We start from the raw sequence: 26,040 nt of genomic DNA on the forward strand, positions 1-26,040 counted from the left end.
AAGCCGAAACGGCGGGCTCACAAGTTCTGTGCAGCTTTACTGCGCCAATGGAAATCTGAAGCTAGATATCGGAGTAAGCCCACCCATCACACGTCGAACTGAGGTCCCTGTGGGGGCTGACGGTGATAGGGCTGAGCACCAGCTGTCACGTTGTTGATGGTGCCATGATATGGCATTTGATTACCAAAGGATCTCATGAATGCCTTAAAAATAAGTGATAACCTGCCAGAGTAGGTACCTTGTAGATATGATGTATACATCACGGATCTGCATGAGATATGGCTATCATCGGGATACCGTTGTAAATGTAAATGTATCTGGATCGTGTTTCTATTCTCGAAGAGAAACTGAACCTCTCAATCTTAGAACATGATCATTCACCTCGACATGTGCCAGCTCCAAACTCGTATCCTAATCACCACCTATGTTTGTCTCTGCCGTCCACACCCTCATAACTCTAAGCCCAAGTTTGTTTGCTCCCACCAGGTTCAGCTCCGCCTTTTCAGCCTTGGGCGCCGGGCGTTTTTTTTTCTCCATCACTAAAGTCGGTCTCACTTTGTGTTTCCCCAAATCCCATCAAAGTTCAGCGACCTGGGTTTTAGCAAGTTCAGCCGGTCGGGCTGACTAAAGGCAATGGGGTGGTAGAGTCAGTGATGGTCATGAACTAGGCTTGTCCTTAGCTCTACTCTCGGGTTCTTCCTTCAAAAAAGGTTTGGGTTTTTAGAGCTAACAGGCAATGGGACTTTGGTATTTTGGCTTCAACAGTAGTTGAGCTGGGCTTGAAAGCTTGACATTCGCATGTTTGTCACTCCTAATATCCCGCACAACATGTGCACTTTCAACACCCACCATATCAGCTTACACGAGAAGGATCAAGGCCAAGATTCCTACTCCTTCTTGTGCCAACACAGAAACCACGCCAAGGCGGTGGCACAGCTGACCTTTTTCTAGTACTGTACCACACGTTCTATGCTCCTCAGCCCCAAAGTCGACTTTTCGGGGTTTATCGTCTTGCGGGGTAAAGCTCGAGTTCGGTGGTCCGGTTAGACACAACCACCATCGGAGAAGAGGGGCCGTGGTCGAGACCTCGAGGTAAGCTCAGCCCTGGGAAGCCAAGTCAGATTTGGGATAGCTACATTTTTGTACAGGAGCTAGTGCTGATCTTGGCTTGGTTTGTAACCAGGCGCAGCAGCTGTACTCGGGACAAGGATGGGACGAAATAAAGCTTGGGACAGCCTAAAATAGTAACCTTGAATTGACGTAGGGCCATGCGGCTCGTTGAGCTGCACATCAGCCTTATTGATTTGGAAGTTGGGGAGCTCTGCTATGTCGTGAGTTTAGTAAGTCGTGGCGTTGGTGGTTTGATGCTGCGCCGACCACCACAACGCTGGATAGTTGAGTTTGACTACAACTATGTCACTCGAGATAGGAATGACTGGTATTCAATTTACTATATAACCTCGAGTTGATTCCCTCATTCCAGTTCAGTTCATCATCCTCATCTTCTTCTCACATACAAACACATACAAACACATACAAACACAACAACTCAACACTTTCGCTTCAGCATCTCAACTGTCGCTTCGACTCCTCAATCTACAACTTCAATCACTTCCACCTTAAGCCTCTAGTATCTCGCTACCACTAGCGGTTTTACTTTACTTTCTCTTCAACAACTTCAACTCAATATGCGTTACTCCTACACTCTTCTGGCATTCGCTGCCACAGCTCTGGCACTTCCCACTGCCAAGAACGACGACGGCTCATGGAGCCCTGGTATGCAGCCATATTCCTCTTCATCTGCTCTCCAGACACCTAACAGTTCCAGGCAAATACGAGGGCGGCAGCACTGGCTATGATAATGGCAAGTGGGCTCCTGGCAAGTATGAGGGAGGCAACACAGGATACGACAATGGTCAGTACTACCCTGGCAAGTATGGCAAGAAGACCAAGCGCTACGATGATGGTAATTGGTACCCTGGCAAATAGTAAGTTTCTCAACCACTTTTCACTCAATGCCATATACTAACTCTATCTCAGCGAGGGCAAGCCTCACACTCCCTATGATGATGGTCAATGGTACCCTGGCAAGTACCCCGGTGCAAAGGAGAAGCGTGCCGACAACGGCAAATGGTATCCCGGCAAATATGAAGGCAAGCCTCAAACACCCTACGATGACGGCAAGTGGTACCCAGGAAAGTATGAGGGCAAGCCTCACACTCCCTATGATGATGGAAAATGGTACCCTGGCAAGTACCCTGGTGCTAAGGAGAAGCGTGAGGATGATGGTAGCTGGTACCCTGGCAAGTATGAGGGTGGCCACACTGGCTACGATAATGGCAAGTGGGAACAGGGTAAGTCTCAACATCTTCATCATGGCCTACCATACAATACTAACACTCAATAGGCAAGTATGAGGGCGGCAACACTGGCTATGATGATGGCAAGTGGTACCCTGGAAAGTACCCTGGCAAGGAGTAAGAAGGTTCTTGGGCATTCAATTGTTTCTTTTGGAGTTTGATCGGTTGCATTGGCATTGGGACATGGTACAGCATTGGCACTCTTTCATTATCATTTTCTTGTTCACTTCTTGTCTTGGCAGTATCAAACAGCCATCGCTTAGCATTTTGCATACACAGAACACTCATTTTAATTTTACATACTTCAACTCCATTCATTCTCATCTCCATATAAACCTTCGTCTATCAGATTCACATCCCACTGTCCTTCAAACTCTTCTGCACTCTCCATACTGGCTTGACGATGAGGACACAAGACAAGTAAAGTTCTCTCACTCCAGTTGCCAAGGTCGTATAGAAGACATTCAATTTTGATATGCGTTTATTCATAAATAACTTCATATATATATCAGTCCTTAAAATTAGTGTAAAAAGTTCACAGAAACCACAGCATACAACAGTGGTGGAGTATCGGCATCAATGCAACGATTCAAGATCATCGGGAATAAAGACTGTGTCATTTTCTAAATTACTTCAATGTTTTTAACGGCCGAGAACAAATGCCAGAATGAATCCCACGAAACGACCTTTCTCTGAGTTTCTCAGCCGGCGAAAGTACGCTTCTTTAACCAGCGGTTGACGAGCTCCAATGCCTGCTTGGGTTTACCTTGCGGGACCTGTGACATCCAGTTAGCGCAATTATCTCAAACTTTACTTGAAGACTCACCATATGACCAGCTCCATCGACCGTTGCAAACGAGAAGGTAGTCTTCTTATCTGAAGTACCCATCTGGATCTTGACCTCCTTGTACCAACCAATCTCCTCACCCCAAGCACCCCACGCCTTTGGTCGTTGAGCAACATAAGCTGGCTGTCCCTTCCACTCCATACTATTACTCCACCTCAGATTTCCTGCAGTGTTGCATGCGAGGTCCAGGTTTCCTTGGTATAGTAGCACATCGATGTCGTGGTTGAGCAAGTACAATACCTGCGATTGAGTGCTGATACCTGTGTCGATGCCAAGGTCAAAGGCTTCTGATACTTCCCAGGAGTAGATCGAGTAATTTGTCAACGCGCTTGGAACACCCAAAGCTTTGAACACTCGCGGCAGGTTGAGGTAGTTTTGGATGAGTGCCGATTCCTTGTAACATAGATCATCTCCAGATTCACACGGCACACTGATGTCAAATCTGTTTCTGTTGCCGCCGGACCCAGATTCGCCGTCGTACCACTTTATCACGCCTTCCCAGCATACCTCCGCCGCGGCACCACAAATGGCGTGGTCGGGATGCTCATAGCATACACGTGCAAGATCTAGGCATCGTGGAAGGTTGGCAGCCATGATGTCGCAGCGAGTACTGTTGAACACAGGTTCACTGACACCAGGGTTGGTTGTGCAGAGCGTCTCCCAGTATCCAAAGGCGGTGTCGAGAGGTGAGATGTAACCGTTTCCAATGAGTACAGACTCTAGGTTAACTTGGGGCCGTTTGGGGTAGAGATTGTTCTGTGCGACAATTGTAGCTCCCAAAATAGGGATGTAGTGGCCCTGTAAAAGTCAGTTACTGCGATACCCCACCAGCGCTTTTACTTACACCATAGCTCTCCCCAGAGATGTGGAACGGTCTGCCAGCAAGATCCGGGAAGACTTCAGTTGTGAATAGTTGCATAAACTTGTGCATGCTATCGGCAGCGACAAACGAGTTGCCAGGAATCGGCTCGTCTTTGTCCAGGTAGGAAAATCCAACACCAGCAGGTTGGTCGACAAAAATGTAGTTTGCATTTGCGTTCCATCCATAAGGGTTATGGACTGTTCCGTTGCCATGCTCGTTAATGAGACAAGGGCCGAGTTCTTGGAGCATTCCCAGCATGGATGAACCACCAGGACCTCCCGTCAACCACAAGACTAGAGGATCAGTGGCTGGAGCATGCTTGCTCTCAAAGTACCAGAAGAACAAGTGCTGGTTTCCGACATCAAGCCACCCTGTGTACTGCTTGACACGCGCGTCGCATATAGAGTCATCTACCTGTTCTTTGATGCGAATTGAGTGCTCCGGGGACAGGGAGCTCTGATGGACCTGGAAGGTTGAAGCTTGCAGTGAGTCCGCGTCATTGAGAGGGAATTGAGATGCAAGCACGTTCAGTGAAGCACCAGCGAGCAAAATCGCTGTTTTGAAGATACCCATGACTAGAGTTGTTCTTGGCGTTGGGTATTGGGGAATGTTACAGGACCTCAAAAGATGTTACTGGGGCTGTTGAACAGTAAATATTTAGATAAGCCTATCGATGATGACGAGGATTTTACAAGGGCTATTAGCGATTGACAAAAGGTCTTGCGTGTTGCCATGCATTTGTACAGAATACCCCGCTTCTAATGGCGTGTATGATGAGCTCTAGGCTTGATGCGGCAGCTCAAAACAATGGACTTTTGAGCTTATGGATAACCGAGACAAAGGGCGCAAGAGGTTCAACAATGCTAGTTAGAGCATATCGTTATCTGCGTTTGATACGATAATTCCTATGTAACAAACGGTCACTCAAGAGTAAGCTCGGGATGAAGATGCACCGTTCAGTTCGTAGCAATAAACTCGTCCCAAGTTTAGCAGATGCAATACTCAATATTAAATAGCATAACACAACACATTCTAAACACGTGGTTACTATATATACACTCATGTCAACCCTCTGTCCTATCCAAAATTTGACAAGGATCGATAGCTCAGTGGTACGAGCGAGGGATTGCAGATCCCTAGGTCGCGTGTTCGATCCACGCTCGGTCCTAGATTTATTTTTTTGACTTTGCTGAACAATGCATTTCCGTTATTCACTTTTGTTCTACTCCTTTAGTGCGAAAGGCTCATGAGCAGTCAGAGATCCTTTGACAGTTGCGAGATTGTCTATTAACAAAGTATAAAAACACAGAAACAGCAAACCTCTGCTAAACAATGCATCAAACACACCTGGTCATTGCATGCGACAATGAATCCCTGATTTCGGAGCCCTGTAGCTTGGCAAGGGCGAGCTCTCTGTGACCCAATCGATACAACCAACTACTAGTTCTTTAAGTTGTACGCTTTTTAACCCAGTGATATTTGTAGCCCAACTCCAAATCGTCCACATACTCTGGGCAGTTTTCGTTCATCTCGGTAACCCATACCGTCTTCAGTGGTGGAATCCCGGACTCTATCACTCTCATTTGAGCATAGTCCAGTACTGCAAGTCGCAGCGCGCTGTGTTCCCTCGAGCTCGTGGAGTACACAGGATCAATCGAGCGGATAAGCTCAGAAAAAGAAAATGTAAGTAATGTCTTTGAGTACTCATGAACCGCATAGTCCTGAAGGGTACTAATTCATAACTCGACTCCAGCGGCGAACATGTCAACGTGTGCTCGAAGGTCCGGTCGCTTATTTGCTGAGCCTGTGAGGATCTAATCCACTACATACTCGCCGAGATAGAGGTAATCTATCAGTCTCTGTACGGTATCGATGGTGAATATGGATAGATCGAGCACATTGATCTTAGATGCCTTATTATGTTAGCAAGATGTTACAACTAGATTATCGTATTTCGTACCCCATTCGGATCTGTATTTGTTTTTTGTAGAAGAGAACATTGGCTAAAAATGACCAGCTTGTGAATACATAATACTTTGCCGCGGCACTTGACTGTGAAGTCTAGAAATTGGCTTCTGTTTTTGACTCAATTATTAGAAACCTGCCCCAGGGGATAACTTGGTTATTGGAGATAGGACACTCACTTGCACTGTCATATCTGATCCCTTGCATGACGGTGTCTCTCCTGTACAAAACGATTCATTATTGCTGGATGAGATAGAAATGTGTGCGTGATTGTAAAGATTCTCGTGGGAATACAGCGCGTCTTGTCTATTTCTCATGTAATGCGAAAGTTAGACTTTAAACTTTGGACTCAGGCTTTAAAACTCTGATAAGGGTTAAACTCAAGTCAATCTGAACGCTCTTACCTTTTCTTCAAAAAGAGGAGCTTTAGGAAGGCGCTTTGGGAAACCATTCAAGACCACAATGTGGCCTTGGTGTAGATCATAGATATTAGGCAGGTCATCACTTCACCTTCGATACCGATAGAACACTGACTCAAAGTCATAGGACTGAGCAGTATTATATTTGGCCTAATTTTCATTCATCTTGTTGCATTATCTAAAGGGAAAATGTAGGTTAACTTTCCCTTGAGAGATGGTCATGACGATGGTTTCATCGACCGTGTCTTGGGAAACATCAAAGTTCATGCTTCGTGACATTTAGTCTCAATGACGTCTTTATCTTTGTGATTGCTTGTTCGGCGATGAGTAATTTCATTCCAAACTTTACACTGACGTTACCATTTTGCTTAAACAAACCCTCCTGACTTGTGTGACTTTTTAGCTTGGGAAGTATCTAGGTTAGGTCAGAGATAAGATAAGATCCAGTTTGATCATCACGTGATGAGTTCAAGGGAAGGGGGTGTTGAGCCTCGGTTGTGTCCTGACAGAGTAGGTAGTCATGCCCGCAATCGCATCATTACATCCCATCGAGGCTTCATATCCGGATGAATTCCCCCTCCCGAGCCAGAATCCTTCAGCAAAGTGGGACATCCGTCGTTCCCCGAAACTAGCGTCAATATGGACCCTTGAAGACAAAAGCCAAGAGTGGCACTCGATGCTACTATGACCACGCAGTTGGGTGCTGGGACCAACAAACAGACAAACAAGAGGGGCGGCGGGAGTTTCTCTTGTCTCTCTTCTCTCGCCGCCTCATTTTGTGTCTTCATTATTATTTTGAGCAAGATATCAAGATGACTACTGCCAGTGCTGCACAAATCGAAGATGCGCCAACTGCGCAGAATGGCGGCACCGAAGAGATGCTTGCCCCGACACATTGGGAGGTAAACGACACCACTTTCAATCCTCGCCGAGACTCCGTTTAATTGACTCAACATAGAACACCGCCACTAACCCAGCCGATGCCGATGCCGACAACTCAGACACCGACTCCTCGCTAGGTGACGACAATGCCAGTTCGACCGCGTCCATCAACTCGAGCATTCTCGACTACCGAACTATCAACGGCCGAACATACCATGCCGAGCGAGGCGATGCTCAGTACTGGGCGTCCAACGATAACCAGGCCTCTGAGGCTCTCGATATCATTCACCATACGTCCTGCCTGATTATGGATGGCAAGCTCAACTTTGCGCCTGTCGAGGCTCCCAAGAAGGTGCTTGACATCGGTACCGGCACTGGAATTTGGGCTATGGATTTTGGCGACGAGTTCCCTGAGGCCGAAGTTATCGGAACAGATATCTCCCCTATCCAGCCGAGGTAAGCAAGTACACCAGCACGGCATCATATCGGTAGCTAACATGCTTCAGCTGGGTTCCCCCAAATGTCAAGTTCGAGATCGAAGACTTCACCCTTGACTGGACATTCCCCCAAAACTCGGCCGACTTCATCCACATGCGCTTCCTCTACGGTAGCGTCCCCGACTGGTACGCCCTGTACGAGCGCGCATTCCAAGCGACCAAGCCCGGCGGTTGGGTCGAGTCCCACGAGGGTGACCCCATGGGTCTTAGCGACGACGATAGTGTCAAGCCTGGCAGTGCCATTGCCGAGTGGGGCAAGTTCTTTCACAAGGGTGGTAAGAAGCTCGGTCGTGTCTTCACGCCTCTCCCTGATAACCTGCAAGAGAAGGGCATGAAGGCCGCTGGTTTCGTAGACATTCAGACCAAGACCATTAAGGTCCCTGTGGGAGACTGGCCCAAGGAGGAGCGCCTCAAGGAGATTGGCCGATTTACCACACTGAGCATTCTATCTGATGTGGAGGGACACATTGCTTTCATGGCTACTCTGCTTGAGGGCTGGACGAAAGAGCAGGTTGTGCTCTACTGCGCCCAATTGCGAAAGGAGTTGAAGTCTAAGAAGCAGGCGCATGCTTATTACCTCCAACGAATTGTCTGGGGACGTAAGCCTGCTGAGGGAGAGGTCACGACTGAAGCATAGATAAATGACGATATGATAATATTTAAATATATAGTTTGTTCAATAGACATAAAAGCGTATCAATACTTTTCTCCGGTCCAGCCGTTCCTGTTGACAATTTTGTTTAAAACATCCAATTTATTTGTACCTCAGACCTTGACCTCCTCTGACGGTTCAATATCGTACTCAATCTCTGTTCGAATGACATATTTGGCTCCCTTTCTAACACCAGTACCCTCATGCAGCGTAGCGTTGATCTCGCCATGTGGGAAAATGGCAGCGCCACCCATGATCGGGCGGACTGGGTATGCGTTCAAAACTCCCTCGCGCGCAGCGGGCAGGAAGTATGTAGTTTCGCCGCCCTCGAAATCTTGGTTCAGGTAGATCAAGAAAGTGAATAGCGAGCTCTGTTTCTTCTCAGCGGGAGAGTTGTCGTATACGTATGTATCGTCCTTCGTTATGCCGCTCGGGGGCCATGCGCCGTCGATGTGTGCTCGGTACTCTGCTCCTGAAACACTGTGGCGTGTTAGTTGTATGGAGAGATTTGGCTATCAAGATTGAACTTACTAGCGATAGACTCGGAATCGACGGTTAACTCCCCTGGCCAAGCGACCATTCATAAACTCTGGTACAAATGACCGGATGCGCGACCAGAGCGTATCGTGAAATGTCTGATCGACAACCCAGTAAAAGTTGTGCGCCAGAATGCTGACATCTCCGTCCTCGCGCAGCGGCGCATCAGGAACAAAGTTGACTGTTTCGCCAGCAGCGATAATAGCCTTACATTCCTCAGGATAGAGAACATGCGTAGCAACGCTGAGACCGGCCACAACAGGATGTGGAGTACAGGTAGTTGACGGTGGCGTTGTGGACAGTGGGACGGCGTCGGGTGTAGAGGCGTATAGGATGGCATCGTGGTGGTTGGGAGGCTTGCGTTCGGGACCGGGCGTTATCTCGATGATGCGTAGGTTCTTCTTGAGAGAGTCAGGCGCTGAAGAAACGAGACTGCCGTCTAGGACCGTAGCGTATACTTGTTCGGTGGGTGTGTCTGGCCGGAGGTCCCAAATCTCCTGCAGAGCAATTGAAGATGGTTGAATCACGGCATTGGGGTTTCGGTCCTCGTGGCCACAGACTCTTAATACGGAATCGATGACCTTGATCAGGGTCTCTTCCCTTTCGGAGCGCTTCACGAGACCCTGCTGGTCTGGCACAGTCGACAGGCCGCTGATGACATCGAGATCTCGCACCCATCGGCACAGCGCACCAAGCTTGGGCTGTTCGCCCCGAATCTTCATCTCAGCAAGAAAAATTCTTGCTTCAGTGTATTTCCGATCGGCGAGGGCAGCAGTGACCTGCGCTGTAAGGTTCGCGCCAGCAGCATTGTTGACACCGGTCGTGCAAGCTTGCCGAAAGTCGTATACGGCAACTCTAAGGTCCTTGCAGAGCTTTGACTTGATCAAACCAGGATATTGGGCCAGCGATGTGAGAGTGTCGATAGTGATCTCAAGTTCTTCCTCAGAAACGACAGTGTGGAGGTTCTTTGGCTCGAAGGGTGTGGTGCTGCCATCGGGAGGAGGTGTCGGTATCAAGGGAGATGTTGTCTTTGCGATCTTTCGAGGGCTTTCTGATTGAGTCTGCGCTTGAGCGTTTTGCTTGCGCTTCTTGGACTTTGTCTTTGACATTTTGAACGATTTAAAGATGGTCTGATAAGAGTCGAGATGGTGGGGATGGTAAATTTACGTGGGGTTGGATTCCAATTGACTTGACCATGTTCAGTGGCGAAAACGGTCAAATATGGCAGAATCTACTGGTTCGCCACTGTAGGGTAGCTTCTGTAGAACGAACTGAAACGTTCAAGATCAATTTAATACACGTTTATAGAGATGATCATTCTATAAATCTAGACGCTGCTTCTGGTATTCTATTGAAACAATCATTAGAGTCTATCTTGGTGCCGCAGTTAAAGTCTAGAACTGATGTGGCTATACATACTGCTCAACTTTAGTTTTTGTCTGACACATTGAGCTCCTCTCACTCATGCTATAGCCCGACATAACAGATTGATGAGCAGTACGTGTCTTTGTTTATTTAGCTAAATGTTCAACAACCATAAAGTACCATTATCCGTGATTAATCGTGCAAATATTTTAAGCAATCACAATTCTTACCAAGATTGATGACGTGCACAGTCATTCTCTAGCTTCACATTTATACTGAAGCTCCACCAGAAAATAAGCTCGACAGCCCGTTACATCCCGCTCGGCCCAAGACAGCGGTCAGAACGGATACAAGTTCAATTCTCATCCGAACTAGTTAAGTCTCCCTTTTATCAGATCTCCATCAAGATTTCTAATCCCGAAACTCGCTTAGAAATGCCATTGTGGACATAAAGTCAAGGGAGCTTCTACTCATTGGCTCGGAAGTACGGATATTCGGATGTATATCATCATATCCACGGAATGCGATCCATTTCTTATATAGTACAAAGCTTAGCTGTCATCCCTTTCGTCATTGCCTGTCAGAACACAATCGATTTTTGATATAGCTTTTCGTTATGGTGATGGAAGCTGAAAAGGGTAAAGAAACACTACAACTCTATGTATCCTGGCCAAAGATGCTAACTGCTGTAGAACAAGGCTCTATGCCTGGATCTGATAGAGATACCTCAGATAACAACACCTTGACAGGTCGCGATGAGGAGGAAATCTCCCGCGTAAAGACATCAGCCTCAATAGCAGATTCTTTCTCACTATCACGCGAAATCCTATTCGTATCCATTATCTGTATGGCTCAGTTCATGACACAGGGCGCCCTTGGCAACTGTCTTAATCTCATCCACATTATCGGCGACTCATTCGGCCTCAGCAACCCAGCCGAGCTAAGCTGGCTTATCGCTGGGTACAGCCTCACGGTCGGAACTTTTATTCTCTTTGCTGGACGTCTTGGAGATATCTTTGGCTACAAGTGCATGTTCCTTATCGGATTCGCTTGGTTTGCTGTCTGGTCAATGATCTGCGGTCTTGCCAACTATTCCAACCATGTCCTCTTCATATTTGCAAGAGTCTTCCAGGGTATCGGACCAGCACTGGTTATGCCAAACGGTCTTGCTATTCTGGGCGCATCATACAATCCCGGTGCTAAAAAGGCCATCGCTTTTGCCCTGTTTGGCGCTTGTGCCCCTGGCGGTTGTGTTTTCTCTGCCGCGTTTGCTGGACTCTTCGTCCTGGGCGATCCTAGCTGGTGGCCTTGGGCCTTTTATTCTTTCGCCCTTGGCCTGGCCTTAATTGCCGTTATGGCCTACTTTATCATTCCCGACCCACCACACAAGCTTTCATCGGCCGACCTAACATGGGGAGAGATCATCGGTCAACTGGATCTCCCAGGTGCCGTGACTGGTATTACTGCCCTCGTTCTCTTCAACTTTGCCTGGAATCAAGCTCCTATCGACGGTTGGGACAAGCCCTGGGTTATCGTGACGCTGATTCTGGGAGTTCTGATGGTTCCCGTCTTCTTTTACGTCGAGCTACGCGTTGCCTCGCATCCTCTTATCCCCTTTGACGCTTTGACGAGCGATGTTGCCTATATCCTGGCTTGCATTGTCTGTGGTTGGGCCACATTTGGTATCTGGGTTTACTACACATGGCAGTTCTTCCAGCTGGTTCGGGGAGCCTCCCCTCTCCTTACAAGTGCTTGGATGAGCCCTGTGGCTATTTCCGGAGCTTGCGCCTCGTTGACGACAGCCTGGCTTTTACACGTTTCGCACCCTGCGTTGGTCATGCTACTTGCTCTTGGCGCCTTCACTACAGGTACCATTCTTATGATGACTGCTCCCATTGAGCAATCCTACTGGTACCAATCTTTCTTCGGCCTTATTGTCATGACATTCGGTATGGACATGTCCTTCCCTGCTGCGACATTGATTCTTTCCAACTCTGTCTCCAGAGAGCACCAGGGTATCGCAGCAAGTCTTGTTAGCACCATTGTCAACTACAGTATCAGTCTTGGCCTGGGTTTTGCCGCCACGGTTGAGGTCAACATCAACAAGGGCGGAGAGTCCCAGGCAGACTTGCTGAAGGGATACCGTGCGGCGTTCTACATGGCTGTTGGATTTGCTGGACTAGGATTCGCTATTAGCATTGTTTACTTTGTTAAGAGCATGTGGAGGCAGAAGAAGGCTCCGCAGTAATGCAACGGAAGGAAAACCTGATTTTATGATTTGTTTATTTAGCATGAATGAAAGTTTATCGTATGATGATACCCAATGATAGACAACGATTATCAAGAAACGTGTTCCAATAAAACTACAGAAAGCCTGGTGACAAGACAAGGCCATACATCCTTGAGGGTTTTCACGATGTTGGTTAATCAGCACAGCACTTTGAGGTAGCCTTGTACATTTACAGAGAAACTCCTAACTGTAGCAAGTCGATGGGGCTTCTTATCAAGTGCCGTGGAGCGAGCTCTCGTCACCAAATGGATGGAGAGGCCACCGCGGTCACGAACTGTCCGAATCACTGCAATAATACATCGGCCTGTTCGATGGTCTCAAATTTGCATTGATTTATTCTGATTCCAGTGTATTCTAGCCTTGGTCCTGCTCTGTCTATCCTAAACCCATCTCTGCCATGACATCTGACCCAAGCAAATCACCATAACTCCACTAGAACAAAAGTAATTTACAAGCACAGGCCATTGATTTCACGGCGGGCGGCATCTTCAAGGGCCTGCTCAACCTCCCAGGCCATGACGTAGAAGTCATGTTCTTCGACATCCCACCATTCATGCCCGCCTTGCTCAATGATCATCTTTCGCCAGACACTGGCCACTTCATCACGCGAAGTCCAAGAGATGTGCGAGTCGGACTTCAGGATCTGCTTGTCAAGCTCGGCTTCCATCCACTCAAATCGAGGGTCCCATGAGAGATCAATGACAAACTGATGCCGTCTGTCGCCGAAGTACTTGGAAGACTCCTCAGAATTCACCCGGTAGGAGGTATCGGCCAGACCGGAGACAGCATGGCAGAGTCTGAACCAGCTCTGGTATTTAAATGCCTCTCCTCGCTGAAAATCTGATTCGTCAATCTCGTGAAGAATTCCTTCGACTACTTCAACAAGTTTCCTCAATGCTCGTAACTCCACGCCATCAGTCCAGAAAGGGTTGCCCAGAAGAGACACCTTTTCCTCGTACTCGCGGTCGATATGTAAGCGGCCACTGACATGTTTGGTTTCTTCAAAGATGTCTCGGTAAATGCGTGTGATGATCCATTCCATGTTCGTCACAGCATAATGCATCCCTCGAGCGAGGTTGGCGCCAGAAGATTTCCAGACTGGGCCAATAGCCACGAACCGCTGTTCCTCGTGTGTGCGACTGGAAAGGAAGACTTGAAGGAAAGACACTGGACATTGTGGCATCATGGCGATCTCAACCGCATTGTTAGGCCTCTTCAGTTTACCAGTCTGTTGGTTTGTGAGAAAGCGATCCTGGTAAAGGTCGATGACAGCACCTTTGGCGCATAGCTTCTCGATCATCATACAGGTGAGGTTGACTCCACGTCTGTGAATAGTAGGGCCTGCTGTTTGCCATTTCAGCATCTCCGTCAGATGGTCGATCGGGGTTCGGGGTCGCCCAGGTGTAGTCTTGTGACTTGTAGTCATTGGTCCGAGATCCGAAGCCGAAGGGTGGTGTATATTGCTTTGAAGCTGGATGAACCAGTCAAAGATGGTCACAATTCTGGCCCGGTTCCGGATGAGAGTGTTTCCCTCATATAGCGCCTCGAGGAATCTGACGAAACCAGTCTGTTGACCATCATCGGTATCACGGTTCTCCAAAGGGACCATGACATGGCTGGGTCCAAAGCCAAGTTTTACATAGCCGTTTAGAAGCTTGGTACAACCGAACTTACTGGACATGATGAGTTTAACAACGTCGGTTCCTGTTCGAGGCACATCGACAATGTCAGGTGGACTACTCGGGTAATTGGAGCTCGGGTGGTGATGATGAGTCTCATCAGAAACGCGACATAGAAAGTCTATGAAGAAACTCCTGTTGGCGAGATAAATCGCGATGTTCATCTGGTCTTCAGACAGGGGTTGATTGTAAGAGGGATCCATGATTGAGAGACTGGATTGTTGATTTTGGTTAGAGTTGATTTCTGTGTTTGCTCAAATAAAAGCTAGAATGAAATTGTAGAAGTCGGTGCTGAGCTGATATTGGTCGGTATTAAAACATGCGTGTTTTATAGTAATTTGTGCAGGATGCCATCAATAGTATAGAGAAGAATGTTCGTGAGTTGATGTTGTTGTTCGTCACCTCGTCTTTCTTTCAGAGCTCATGTTTCAGTATTCCTGATAGAATTTGACCAGTTTGCGATTCCGACATCTTGTTCACAGCCTTTCCAAAGGCCTTGTTCAGAGTTGTGTTGGAAGGTGTTACCATGGCAGCAAAGTCGTCGTCGTCATTGACTACAGTTGCAGAAAGAACACTGCACAAGGACTTGCAGAAGCCAAGGACAGTAGATTTAAGATGATTGTTGACAGGCATTGAAACACATGTTTGGATGACATGATCAAATAATCTCGGTCACTGTGACAATACTTCATTATTCATAACGCTAACAATCTATTTCAACATCTCACCACTCGCCTACTCGTGCTTCTAGTAGAAAACCAAGCATCGTACCTCGATGCTCTGTCGTCCGGGAGCATCTTCCGGCGTGTTGGGATCCACAAACGCGGTATGGGGTGTATATCCAGCAATGCCATGTTGCCCACCCTCGTGAACCTCACTCTTGGAGTCGAAGCACTTGATCAGCATAACCTCTTCAGGTGTCATATCCTTGGCGTAGTAGAGCTTGTGCTCATCGTTCGCCGCAACCGAATATGTCTCGCCCTTGACGGTGTATCCCTCTGTGGACCTCAAGGTCGCCTCATCAGGCAGAACTTCCTTTCCACGATCATCATCATCGTCATCGTTGCGGTTGGGGTACAAAAGATCGACCTTGATCATATCCTCTGGCTTGGTGCTTCTGTAGTCAATCACAGCGAGAGGAAAGTCCGTAGCAGGGTGGCCGATGGGTCGCCAGACGTTGATGATTTGGTAGCGGCCCTTGAGAAGCTCCTCTGCTTCGGATGGGTCCGTATGACGTCGGACACGGGCTTCAGCCGCGCCGGGCGTTTGATCAACGTGGACTTGTTGCACCGGCTGTCTGGGGCTGCTCTTTTCACGCCTGCGAATGGTGTGATCAAAGATAACGATTTTCTTGATACCCGGGATCCTCTCCTTTAGAAGCGCGTCGACCTCGCCATAGTAACCATTTCTCACGGCCGATTCATCAGTGAACTCGGTTTCCTTGGCGGGAGACTTGAACACGTCGAAGCCAGAGAGGTCGACGTCGAAGGCCTTGAGGCTGGCTGCGCTGCGAATGTCGACTACTTCGCGCTTGATAAGTTTGCGCTGGAATGAAGTCTGGTCGACGTCAACCTTTGCCCAAGGCTTGACTCTGTTGCCGCTGGCATCAACGCTTGATGTCGGGTCGATGTAGTGGAAGACTCCGGTAGTCATTTTGGTAGCTGTGAAGTGGAAAGGTCGAGATTGGGCGGGGTTGAAGAGTGGTTTGAGAAGTGGTCTTGATCTGAGGGATCGGGACATGCAATATAGGTGGTCTTGGAGTAAGAATTGGAAGCCAAAGAAAGGTAGGATGGGTCTAGCTTCTTGTTGTAATCGACTGACGATAATTAGTTACCTTGATAGGTATTTATATATTCGGCTTGTTGCGTAACAATGCCGTGGGACTTCATTGATCCCACCATCATTCATTTGTCAGAAGCCCACAATTTGTCAGCTCTGAATTGTGGCAATGACGTCTGCGGGGCGAAAGGAAGCTTACTACTACACTAACAGATAAGACCGTTTATCAGCAACGATAAGAGAATTGATGATACTGCAGTAACTGACACTCACTAACAATCTTGTCCGATGGCACCATTCTCTAACGTTGAGTCTCTGTAATCATCATCATGAACATTTGCAACAGAGTTGAATGTGTAAGAATTGGTTCATTAATTACATAAGAATTGCTCTCAAATCAGAGAACTCGACCTGCACGCCTCGCTGGCTGTGAAAACTATTTTTACATTCCAAAAAAGACCTTGTTTCCCCTCATGGGTATAATCGCTAACATGATCGCAGATGCCACTATGGATCAATAGACCTTGATCTCAGTCTTTGCCCAGGGGATAGTACCACTGACCCTCTCAGGCCCTTCGATGCACGTAAGCCTAGGCGACTGGGCCATCTTTGGTGCGCCCATCCCAATTAGAAGGTTCTGTACCTTCTCAATACCCATGACATACTTGTCAATGAACTTGAACACACTGGACTGCCAAGTAGCATTTGCAGTTGCGTTACCCGAACTGCGGCATGCCTCCACTACAGGCGCCATTCGCGAATCTTGGTATGTTTGAAAAGCAGACGCAAGTTGCGCATGCGTAGGAGAGGGTGTCTCCTGGCGAAGAGCGTAGAGTTGGTTAACCAGTGCGACGACATCAATTAGCCCGTTGTTACAGCCTGCGCCGAGACTAGGCGTGAACTTGTGCGCTGAGTCGCCTGCGAGAACAATGCGACCACCCCAGCTCCAGTGATCCACGACACCTTCTTCGAGACTGACGAGTCCGGATTGTGTGCGGGCGTTGAAGGCATCTTTGAGGGTGAGCTTGCCTCCAGGTGCAAGAGGAATGTGTCCCCATCGCTCAACCAGAGCAACCTGGTCAGCCTCGGTGTATCTCACACGATCCCGGGTGGGCGTATCCATCTTCTCATACAGTCCCATGACAGCAGAATCTTCACCAGCAAAGAGCTGTGTCGCAGCGCCAGGCCCATGAGTCTCACAAGTGACTCCAGCGTTGAGACCTGCAAACTTGGTCGGCATGCGTAGCCACAGAGCTCGGAAGGTGGTGAGGAAGGGCTTCTCGTCGTTGGCCTGGTCGGAGTTGTTTTTCAGGGCGAGATCGCGCATCTTTTCGCGGACGTAGCTGTGGGCACCGTCTGTTCCGATGACAATGGAGCCTTCATAGGATGTCCCATCGACGCACGAGACTTTGACGCCAGTGGCGTTAGGGATGATGTCGGAGACCTTCTTGTTGGTGAGAATGTTTTCCTTTGTCGACGATGGTAGCGATTCGTATAGAATTTTGGTGAGGTCATGGCGGCTGACTACACGAGGGAAGGTCCCCAGGCTGGATATGTTAGTAGAGCACAAGGTAAGGTAGGAAGGAGGTGGCTTACAGCTTGTTGAAAAGGATGAACCAGTATGCATCGCCAATATCGTGGCCTTGATGATCTTGACGCTTGACAAGGCCGAGAGTAGAGCTGACTTTCTCAAGAGAATCTCCGAGGCCAAGCTGGTCGAGTGCACGAATACCCATAGGATTGAGCACGAGATTGGAGCCAGCGTCGATGACAGAGCTTGAGCGGCGTTCAAGAAGGACGAAATCGATGTTGGCACGTGAAAGGGCGTGGGCAGCTGACAGCCCAACAGGGCCGCCTCCGACGACGATCGCTTTGAAGCCTTGGGTAGGCATGTTGTAAGAATTGATGTTGGATCGTGAAGATGAAGAGTGGATGTAGATATTGAAGCAAAGATGAGTGGGAGTTTGGATGTTGATATAGATATTTCTTGACAGTGAAGAGCATTAGAAGCCACTGATACGAATATGTTATTTTTTTTTATCACTCTCGCATTTCGCATTTGCTTTCATTGCATTGCTGGGGCTTGTCTCGCTCATTCGACGCTAGCAAGCGATGATAGCGTCAGTGTCATCGGACTCGCATCCGAGTAGGATGCCCAATCGGGTCAAGCGTTGAATTGTTACAGGCATTCCTTTGCTTTATTTCATGATCATGTGAGATTGTGATTAGCTGGTGGTAGATTGATAACAATGTAATTACTCAGAAATAATTGGTTGTGCAATCGTTCTTATTTTAACAGTTGTTGCTCTATTGTTTGTTTGGCCATATCTGAACACTGACGATACTGTAATACTTCAATCAGAGCTAGGGGTTCATCGACAATGGCCATCAGTGCGCCAACTGGCTTCAGTGACACATTTGGGTATACCAATGAATGCCTGTATAGTAGGTAGAATAGATTAGATTGCAGCTTTGGCAATCGCATTCGCACTCTGATCAAGCATCCTTCTAGTGCCGATGCCTTTTGCAACCATAAACAGCTCTAGATCGAGATATTGATTGGTTCGCAATTTGACAGCTGCTTCGCATTCGGGAGCTCCCCAGCCCTATGACGACACCATTATACACTAACCTCCCTGCATCTTCAGGGGTCATCCACTGAAAGGATGACGGTGAACCGAAGCGAGGTCATGGAATCCAAGGTCAGTTTGTTGTGGACACAGATATGCGAAACGAATTGCATTTTTCTATCTTCCCAAATCCTCATTTCCACTCAATCATCTCTGATTCGTTTGCTCAAATGGACATGCAGTACTTGGCACGCCGCGACAACATCGTGAATCCCTGACTGGAGGAGCAACAACGACATGACCAGTCCACCAGCGGAGTTCACCCATGTCGTATTACTCACAAAAAAGCCTATGAACACACTCGTAACAGTGGTCATACCTATGATAGCATCAATACAGTGGTGTCTGGCTACGGTAGTGAGTAATGCCGAATCTGTCGCTTCGGCGGCCTGTAGAGCTGCACGTTCCGTTTAGCTTACTCTATAGAGTCGTTCAATTGTACTTACTTTTGCGATGCATCCATTCCTTCACAAATATTGTTAAAATAGCGATCCAGATAGTCTCAGAATGCGTGTTTCTGAGGATCTGGCCGTCCGCTTCTCTGCGACTTCTAAACTTGAGGGATATCATGCTCTCACATGTTGTATGGAGAGCCAACCCTATTCGCGATGTCGCAACAAACAAAGACAAGAAGTTTTCAAAAGATTCAAGCTTCCATGAAGCTGTACCGGTCTTGTATAGATGTTGCGTCGTTAAAATGACCAAGAGCGTAATGATACTAGTCGTCAGATCGCTAGAACTGTGTAAATTGTCTGCTGTAACTAAGCTCGCCTTGGAATTCCAACAAATGGTCCATTCGAGAATGAATCTTAGGAAATCTGCCGAAGTTCCAAGAAGAAGAACCCTGATATTTGAAAATGCTGGTTCGTCTAGTGTTCTGTCGTCCATTCTCGTATGGAGTTGTAAGGCAGAATATAGGGATGACGCTTAAGAGACAGTGAATTGACTAATTCACCTACATCGTAAAACCCTTGCTCAGGACATCTTATGTAGAAGATATGAAAGGTTTTTCCTGATTTTCTCATTTAGTGGATTCGTACCAAGTTGCGCAATCTGTGTGGCTGTGCCGAGTAACTCCTACGGACCAAGACTTGGCTTATCTGCAGTCCATAAGGATTAGGAGTTAAAGCTGTACTGAGCCAAGACCTGCGTAAATCCGTTTCAATATTTCCAGCAAAGGACCAAGAATGAGCTCATTCAATCAGGGAAAATAGAGATCTCTACACCTTAGCACCTGCATGTAGAGTTACTCTTGGGGAGTACTGGGCGGAGCATAATATATTTCACAACCCGTAGTTGCATTCGCACACGGCTCGTTAATAGTGCTTATGAGAATGAACTTTTTAATGCCATATTTAATCACGTTCAAGTCTTCAATAAAAACATGAGCATATAAGATATTGGCTGACCAGATATTCAGTCGTGCTTAGTAATACATTTCTTATCATCGCAACTCGAACCTCCAGCCCCTCATTTTTCGTCTTCATTCAGACATACCGTATTTCTCTTCAACCACTAATCTGTGGCAAAAGCATATCAAGATGCCTCCTCCGCAATTAAGTATATCTCCTCCACTACTCAACTCGGCAACGCCTTGGGCAACCGACCTTGATGACCTCTTAGCAATTGCCTCATCCCCATCAACAGGTGCTATCACGACTCGCACATCCCTTATCAATGGCTTCAACCATCAACATGAGCATCACCAATACTTATTCTTCAATCCGTCTTCGGTGACCCCAAGTGAAGGTACCTCATCTAATCAAATACCGCCCAAAGATCATCAAGTTGAAGCTACGTCCAGCTTGAATAACTTGGGCTACAGTCCGATTCTACTGGATGGATATCTTGGGTTTCTGATTGAGATATCTCGGCGGCTTCCCCACTTACAAAAGACGTTTATTGTCAGTGTTACCGGATCACCTGAGGATATCCAAGAAAGCTACAATAGAATTGAATCTGCCGCAAAGAATCTTCCCTTTCCTTTGGCAATGGAAGTGAACTTGAGCTGCCCTAATATTCCTGGTGCACCACCCCCAGCTTACGATGGACCCTCCCTCCAAAAGTATCTCTCCCTACTTCCTAGTCGTCCGTCGCTACCTGTAGGAATCAAAACACCTCCGTATACACACTATGGACAGTTTGCAACTCTGGTCGAAACCCTACAGAAGGCGGCATCGTCTATCAGCTTTATCACTGCAACAAACACACTTGGTTCCTGTCTAATTCTACAAGACAATGAGGATGTTGATATGAGGCCTCAACTACCTGGAATAGGTGTTGGTGGTATGGCAGGACCGTCTCTTCATCCTCTTGCGCTTGGCAATGTATCCACTTTACGAAAGATGCTAGATCAGGTGCCCCAGTTGAGTCATGTACAGATCATCGGTGTTGGTGGAGTACGCGATGGAGACGGTTACCGAAGGATGAGAACTGTTGGGGCTTATGCTGTGGCGGTGGGTACGAGCCTGGGGAAGCAGGGATCAGGAGTCTTTGAGAGGATCGAGGGTGATCTGAAGGGGAAATGGGATGTCACTGAATCGAAGCTGTGACTGGTGGCTTTCCAACGTCTCCAGATCAAAGAGAGATCGACCTTGCATGTCATTTCACGAGTTGACACTAATAAGGGAGTGCTTTCAAAGGTTTGAACTATATCAACGCTTGCATTATACAAATCTAAATCTAAAATCTCGACATCTATGCATATCCCTCTCTAAAAAGCTCTTAAGTAGAGTTGGAGTTATCGGCGCAAGACCAAGCGGCAGATCCACCACTGACTGCGTAAGAGTCAATAATCTCCTTGATAGATCCGTATGTACCGCCGATCATAAGGAAGGTACCGAGAACGATAACAAAACCACACCAGCCAACCATCAAGGTCCAGCGGGTAGTACGTTGAGACTTGTCCTTGCCCTCAGCCCAGTGGTCGTAGATCCAGAGGCAGGCGAAGAGCTGCATGCACTGCAGCGTTCCGAGAAGGGCGCCGACGAGGGAGACGAGGCCACCGAAGACGGGAATACCACTGGCAATGACGTAGGCGATGACGGCCATGCCGAAGGTGCAGCTCAGCCAGACAGCCCAGTGGGTAAATGTGTTGGCACTAAGGTGCTTGGAGCCACGAAGGATGCGGACGAAAGCATACTTGGCAGGAACCTATTTCCGCTTGTTAGATACTGACTGGTGACGAATTTTTCATGATGCAACTTACGTGAGTGTAGAGAGTAGCAGAGACGATCAGACCGGGAAGAGCCAGACCGTAGCTGACCTTCTTGATGGTCTTACCGGCAGAACCCAGAGCGGGGGAAGCGACATAGGTACCGCAATAGTAGTAGACAACGATGCCAACAACAATGTAGACAACAGTGACAACGGACTGGCACAGGATAAGAGACTTCTTGTAGTGCTTAGGCTCACGCATCTCGGCAGCGATAGGGAAGAAGACGGGGGTACCGCAGTATGCGAAGATGAAAGCGGCGATAGCAGACATGGCCCGGGCGAAGGAGGGGGTGTTGAACAGCTTGTAGTCGGACTTCCAGACACCATCCTGAGGGGCGAGATCGGGGCGGTCCTGGATACCAACAGCAATGGTGACGACAAAGACTGGGCGATGTTAGATGTGCTTGGTGGTGATACAGAGAAAAACTTACTGGAGGTGACAAGAGTCACGAGACCGACCCAGGCGAGCCAAGAAACACGGTCCAGAGTTCGGATAGAAGCAGTAAGGAAGGCGACAATCATGGCAACAGCGACGAAGACAGCAGTGCAAGTTCCGTGCATGGACAGACTGTTGAGCGCGATGGAGATACCCAGCATAGCAGAACCGGCGATACAGATGGTGAGGAGCGAGTAGGAGATACCGTAGAACTCCTTGCCGATACGGCCAAAGACGAGACCAGCAGCATCATCGATACCGTAGACTTCAGGGTGACGTTGCTTGAACTTGCCGACGACGAGATCGGACCAGGTGGTAATGACGGCGATGACCAACATGCAGATGATACCGGGAATGAGACCAAGGGCGTCGAAGGAGGCAGGGATGGACAGAACGCCCAGACCGATCTGAGACTTCATCATGAGGACTGATGTTCCGAGCCAGCCAACCTGCGCATGTTAGTTTTCTGCATGTATGCGATATAGAAGTGTTGTGGCAACATACGTTACGGTAGTTGGGGCCATCTTCTGTGATGGTTCCAAAGACAGCATCGTTGGTAACAGTGTTGTCCTCGCCAGAGTGGTGCTTGGTAGGCTCAGGGGCCTGGTTCTCCGAGTCGTAGTGGCTCATGTTGTGCAAAGGTGTTGAAGATGAGATGCAGAGACAAGGAGAAGAAGACTGGAGTAATGAATCTCATTCCTGGGGCATGGTTATATATACGTAAACACCGAGATCTAGCCCATTCGCATCTGGGGTAGCCTAGTGTTAGTGCCGTGCCTGCTGTCTCTTTTTTTCCCACTTGATGATAGTACAGATACTACATACGTAAAAGAGTTTGGTTTGACGATCTTTGCCCCCATACCCCAAACTGACTCGCATCTCCGTTTATGGATCCTCGAGAACGAGGGAGTGGGTACAATGTGCAAGAGATAGGGCCCAGAGTCGAGAAGTTCGGTTCGGTACAGGGCCCCATGGGGGGGAAAGCTCGCATTCTCAGAGACAGAAGCATTGAATACTGGGCGGGCCGAGTTTACAGCTTATCTTAGACGGCGTTCCCCTTGACCTTGACCATGTTTGTCTGTATAGTAAAACGGGTCTTATCGTGGTTCGACTTGTTAGTTCATCATGAGGATGAGCCGTGGAATGCCGCAAGCAATCAAAAATTTTCTGCAGAGTTTGTCGACACTTTACTCAATCAGGCTTGGCACAATTCCCGCTTCAGGCTTAAGAGTGTTCCCTCGGCGGATCTACTCCAACTCAGCTGGCGGCTATTCTCGCTCCAAAACTTCAAGACGCTCTCGACTCCAACTTTCTTGGCGATGCTAAAGCTTAGTTTAAACTTGCCAAAGATTCCCAGGACCGATTCCTCCTGGGGCAACGATATCAGAATCTCGGGGCCCCGGGTATCAAGGGAGTTTTCAGTACGTAAAATAGACAAGGGGCGTCGTGTCATGTTGAAGCAAAGTCCGGAGAGTTGGTAAGTCGGTAACATCTGGTGACTTTTCCCCAACTTTTGAGAGTGCGGAGAAATTACCAGTTTACTCCAACTTGACGCCATATCCGGTCTTGGAGCTGGGTCATTTGCGCGCGTGTTGCAGCTCGGCTCGGAGGAGGGAGAGGACCAGACATGGTACAGCAACGGCACTTGACACCGTCTCCACTCGATGCTACGGTCGGCCCGAGTCTATGAGGATTATTGATAGTGAGGAGCAGAAAGGATTATCACCATTATCAGCCTCATCAGCAACAGATATAGCAATGTTTATCTCTGCACAATCAATGCAGTAAAATCCACTGGACAAGCTCACAGCGTCTTTATCTCCTGATCCCTGATTCTCGTCCACAAAAGCTTTGAACATGTCTTTACCACATGTCTGCTCAGTCCCTTCCTTGCTGGTGGAGCAGGTCAGAGTGGAAATATCGGTGCACGCACTTCTAGACTCAACGGCGCCCTCCTTGAGGCCAGACCAGGGATCTCTGAACCGTGAGACTTTGTACGTAAAAGAAACCTCGAGAAACATAATAACGTTGACCATCTGTTTTTCTTGGCAAAGTATCACGATAAAGGGCCCCCATGGGGAATATGGAGCGTGTCTCCATAGCTTTGCTTATGACATGTCGCGGTGCAAATGACGACAAGAAGCTCAAGATGTTTCCTTGTTCAATTCAAAAGCTACTAACCGTGTACAGAATAAGCTTGTAAATAAGAAAAGGGGAAACGGCGAGTCAAAAGTCAAAGAAGCTAAAAGGATCTGCTCACCCGAAGCCGAAGCAAGACTTAGCAGGCCGCCTTGCTACCTACGGTACAAGTACAACACAATACAGTGCCGGGACTCCAATTTCGGGGGTTTTATTACTCTCAGCCGCTGCGACCTGCCCAACAAAGTCAAGGGGGAAATAATCACTCACACAACAGACACGAAGTAAAGGAACAAACCAACACTACCAAATCTTACTCACTCATACTATCGCCTGATACTTACTCACAACAATCGGTCTTACCGGTGTATGCACGCGCCACATCGTGTCTGCAACCTCGGGTCCGCGACCACCACACAGATAATGTCATCCCTGTACGTACCCTCACTGTATGCAAACTCTTAGCGGCATCAAATTTTCCAAGAATTTTTAATCAACACGCTAGTTATGCAGCGCAAATTCTTCTAGAAGGTCTGGAATGTATCGTCATTGGCCAGACTGGTTTTCATTCTTACTTTCTTCGGGAAGATGCCGTATGTTAACGGGAATGACGGGCAAAGAAAAAAAAGCAACAATTATTATTCCTGCTCCTCCGCGTCATTCATCTGCCTATGCAAGGGCGCCCGCAATGCCATCGGGGATGAGTGCCATTACACGTGGAAAGATCAGCATCTAACATTCCCCTCTTTGGCTGGTACTATTGTTTGCTATTGTGACTCGACTTTCGCTACGCGTCGGCTTTAGCGAGACCTCGGCAGATACAGTCTTCATTTCACTCTGAAATGCTTTGCTACGTAGTCCTTCTATCGTGATGCAACATCAAGATAAGCATTTCTTTCAACGGGCCGACGGAGATAAAATCCAAAGATGTAGCTCAAAATGACTCCTATCATAATACCCACCAGTAAGACAACACACTGACCACAAGGCTGATACAGCTAAGTCCTTAGTCAAAACTGCATGGTAGTCCAAAAGAGTATCCGTAATTGCCCAGAACTGTCCACTCGTCTATTTCTTGGAGGCTGTGCAGCGAAGGCCAAGACATGCAACACCCCAACACACAAACTGTGGGGATGGAAAGCAGAAAGCAAAGACCAACATTGGTAATCACGGGGAAAAGTTATCGAAGCGAATTGGAATCTAGACCACAGTTGGTAGTTTTTGTGTCCATCTTTGAGATATGCTAAAGTGAATGGGCCGATTTCATCTTCTCCACCTACGCTCGTCCTTTGGGCCGGGCCATCCTATCAATCAACCCCCTTTTTTGAGATAAACGAGAGGGGATGATGACAGTATGCCAGCTGTTTAGGATATAATGTCAGAGTGGCTCAAGCTCCCCGCATAACAACCTGAAACGGTGTGGCTGCTTTCGAAGCTCTGGAGGCAAGTTGTCGTTCAAAACAGATGAGGATTGCAATCTTTTTA

At 47.9% G+C, this 26,040-nt stretch overlaps 11 protein-coding genes and 1 non-coding gene across 12 annotated transcripts; 5 read left to right on the forward strand and 7 right to left on the reverse strand.

Annotated features, from left to right (window-relative positions):
- The first annotated feature begins 1,490 nt into the window (after positions 1–1,490).
- Positions 1,491–2,658, forward strand: EDB82DRAFT_175875 (uncharacterized protein). The gene is made up of 4 exons (XM_065607128.1): positions 1,491–1,776; positions 1,829–1,988; positions 2,041–2,354; positions 2,408–2,658. The coding sequence occupies exons 1-4, from the start codon at positions 1,689–1,691 to the stop codon at positions 2,479–2,481; spliced, it is 636 nt and encodes a 211-aa protein (XP_065464897.1). The 5' UTR covers positions 1,491–1,688; the 3' UTR covers positions 2,482–2,658.
- Positions 2,659–2,771: 113 nt separating this feature from the next.
- EDB82DRAFT_175825 (Alpha/Beta hydrolase protein) lies at positions 2,772–4,913 on the reverse strand. The gene is made up of 3 exons (XM_025735351.2): positions 4,052–4,913; positions 3,187–4,005; positions 2,772–3,136 (listed from the first exon to the last, which is right to left on the reverse strand). The coding sequence occupies exons 1-3, from the start codon at positions 4,640–4,642 to the stop codon at positions 3,062–3,064; spliced, it is 1,485 nt and encodes a 494-aa protein (XP_025586067.1). The 5' UTR covers positions 4,643–4,913; the 3' UTR covers positions 2,772–3,061.
- Positions 4,914–5,164: 251 nt separating this feature from the next.
- EDB82DRAFT_t110 lies at positions 5,165–5,237 on the forward strand. Its single transcript has one exon. It is a non-coding gene; the product is annotated as a tRNA-Cys (tRNA).
- Positions 5,238–6,981: 1,744 nt separating this feature from the next.
- EDB82DRAFT_499847 (S-adenosyl-L-methionine-dependent methyltransferase) lies at positions 6,982–8,489 on the forward strand. Its single transcript, XM_025735354.2, has 3 exons — positions 6,982–7,355; positions 7,412–7,791; positions 7,842–8,489. The coding sequence occupies exons 1-3, from the start codon at positions 7,266–7,268 to the stop codon at positions 8,467–8,469; spliced, it is 1,098 nt and encodes a 365-aa protein (XP_025586069.1). The 5' UTR covers positions 6,982–7,265; the 3' UTR covers positions 8,470–8,489.
- On the reverse strand, positions 8,490–10,194 carry EDB82DRAFT_499849 (uncharacterized protein). Its single transcript, XM_025735355.2, has 2 exons — positions 9,016–10,194; positions 8,490–8,964 (listed from the first exon to the last, which is right to left on the reverse strand). Exons 1-2 carry the CDS (start codon positions 10,128–10,130, stop codon positions 8,598–8,600), a joined length of 1,482 nt encoding a protein of 493 aa, XP_025586070.1. The 5' UTR covers positions 10,131–10,194; the 3' UTR covers positions 8,490–8,597.
- Positions 10,195–10,760: 566 nt separating this feature from the next.
- EDB82DRAFT_445753 (major facilitator superfamily domain-containing protein) lies at positions 10,761–12,718 on the forward strand. The gene is made up of 2 exons (XM_025735356.2): positions 10,761–11,024; positions 11,079–12,718. The coding sequence occupies exons 1-2, from the start codon at positions 11,003–11,005 to the stop codon at positions 12,632–12,634; spliced, it is 1,578 nt and encodes a 525-aa protein (XP_025586071.2). The 5' UTR covers positions 10,761–11,002; the 3' UTR covers positions 12,635–12,718.
- Positions 12,719–12,990: 272 nt separating this feature from the next.
- EDB82DRAFT_499851 (uncharacterized protein) lies at positions 12,991–15,013 on the reverse strand. The gene has a single exon (XM_025735357.2). The coding sequence runs from the start codon at positions 14,556–14,558 to the stop codon at positions 13,125–13,127; it is 1,434 nt and encodes a 477-aa protein (XP_025586072.1). The 5' UTR covers positions 14,559–15,013; the 3' UTR covers positions 12,991–13,124.
- EDB82DRAFT_499852 (uncharacterized protein) lies at positions 15,014–16,265 on the reverse strand. Its single transcript, XM_025735359.2, has one exon. The coding sequence runs from the start codon at positions 16,093–16,095 to the stop codon at positions 15,103–15,105; it is 993 nt and encodes a 330-aa protein (XP_025586074.2). The 5' UTR covers positions 16,096–16,265; the 3' UTR covers positions 15,014–15,102.
- A 137-nt stretch (positions 16,266–16,402) lies between these two features.
- EDB82DRAFT_536701 (uncharacterized protein) lies at positions 16,403–18,026 on the reverse strand (the record flags this gene model as incomplete). The annotated part of the gene is made up of 2 exons (XM_025735360.2): positions 16,403–17,681; positions 17,731–18,026. 2 exons carry the CDS (start codon positions 18,024–18,026, stop codon positions 16,649–16,651), a joined length of 1,329 nt encoding a protein of 442 aa, XP_025586075.2. The 3' UTR covers positions 16,403–16,648.
- Positions 18,027–18,840: 814 nt separating this feature from the next.
- Positions 18,841–19,749, reverse strand: EDB82DRAFT_176031 (uncharacterized protein). The gene is made up of 2 exons (XM_025735361.2): positions 19,211–19,749; positions 18,841–19,161 (listed from the first exon to the last, which is right to left on the reverse strand). Exons 1-2 carry the CDS (start codon positions 19,650–19,652, stop codon positions 18,908–18,910), a joined length of 696 nt encoding a protein of 231 aa, XP_025586076.1. The 5' UTR covers positions 19,653–19,749; the 3' UTR covers positions 18,841–18,907.
- A 484-nt stretch (positions 19,750–20,233) lies between these two features.
- Positions 20,234–21,409, forward strand: EDB82DRAFT_499866 (uncharacterized protein). The gene has a single exon (XM_025735362.2). The coding sequence runs from the start codon at positions 20,306–20,308 to the stop codon at positions 21,314–21,316; it is 1,011 nt and encodes a 336-aa protein (XP_025586077.1). The 5' UTR covers positions 20,234–20,305; the 3' UTR covers positions 21,317–21,409.
- Positions 21,410–23,220, reverse strand: EDB82DRAFT_499868 (transmembrane amino acid transporter protein-domain-containing protein). The gene is made up of 4 exons (XM_025735363.2): positions 22,921–23,220; positions 22,412–22,865; positions 21,973–22,364; positions 21,410–21,917 (listed from the first exon to the last, which is right to left on the reverse strand). The coding sequence occupies exons 1-4, from the start codon at positions 23,044–23,046 to the stop codon at positions 21,489–21,491; spliced, it is 1,401 nt and encodes a 466-aa protein (XP_025586078.1). The 5' UTR covers positions 23,047–23,220; the 3' UTR covers positions 21,410–21,488.
- Between the last annotated feature and the right edge of the window lie 2,820 nt (positions 23,221–26,040).

This window comes from Fusarium venenatum (assembly GCF_020744135.1).
Source record: "Fusarium venenatum strain MPI-CAGE-CH-0201 chromosome Unknown EDB82scaffold_2, whole genome shotgun sequence".
NCBI lineage: Eukaryota > Fungi > Ascomycota > Sordariomycetes > Hypocreales > Nectriaceae > Fusarium > Fusarium venenatum.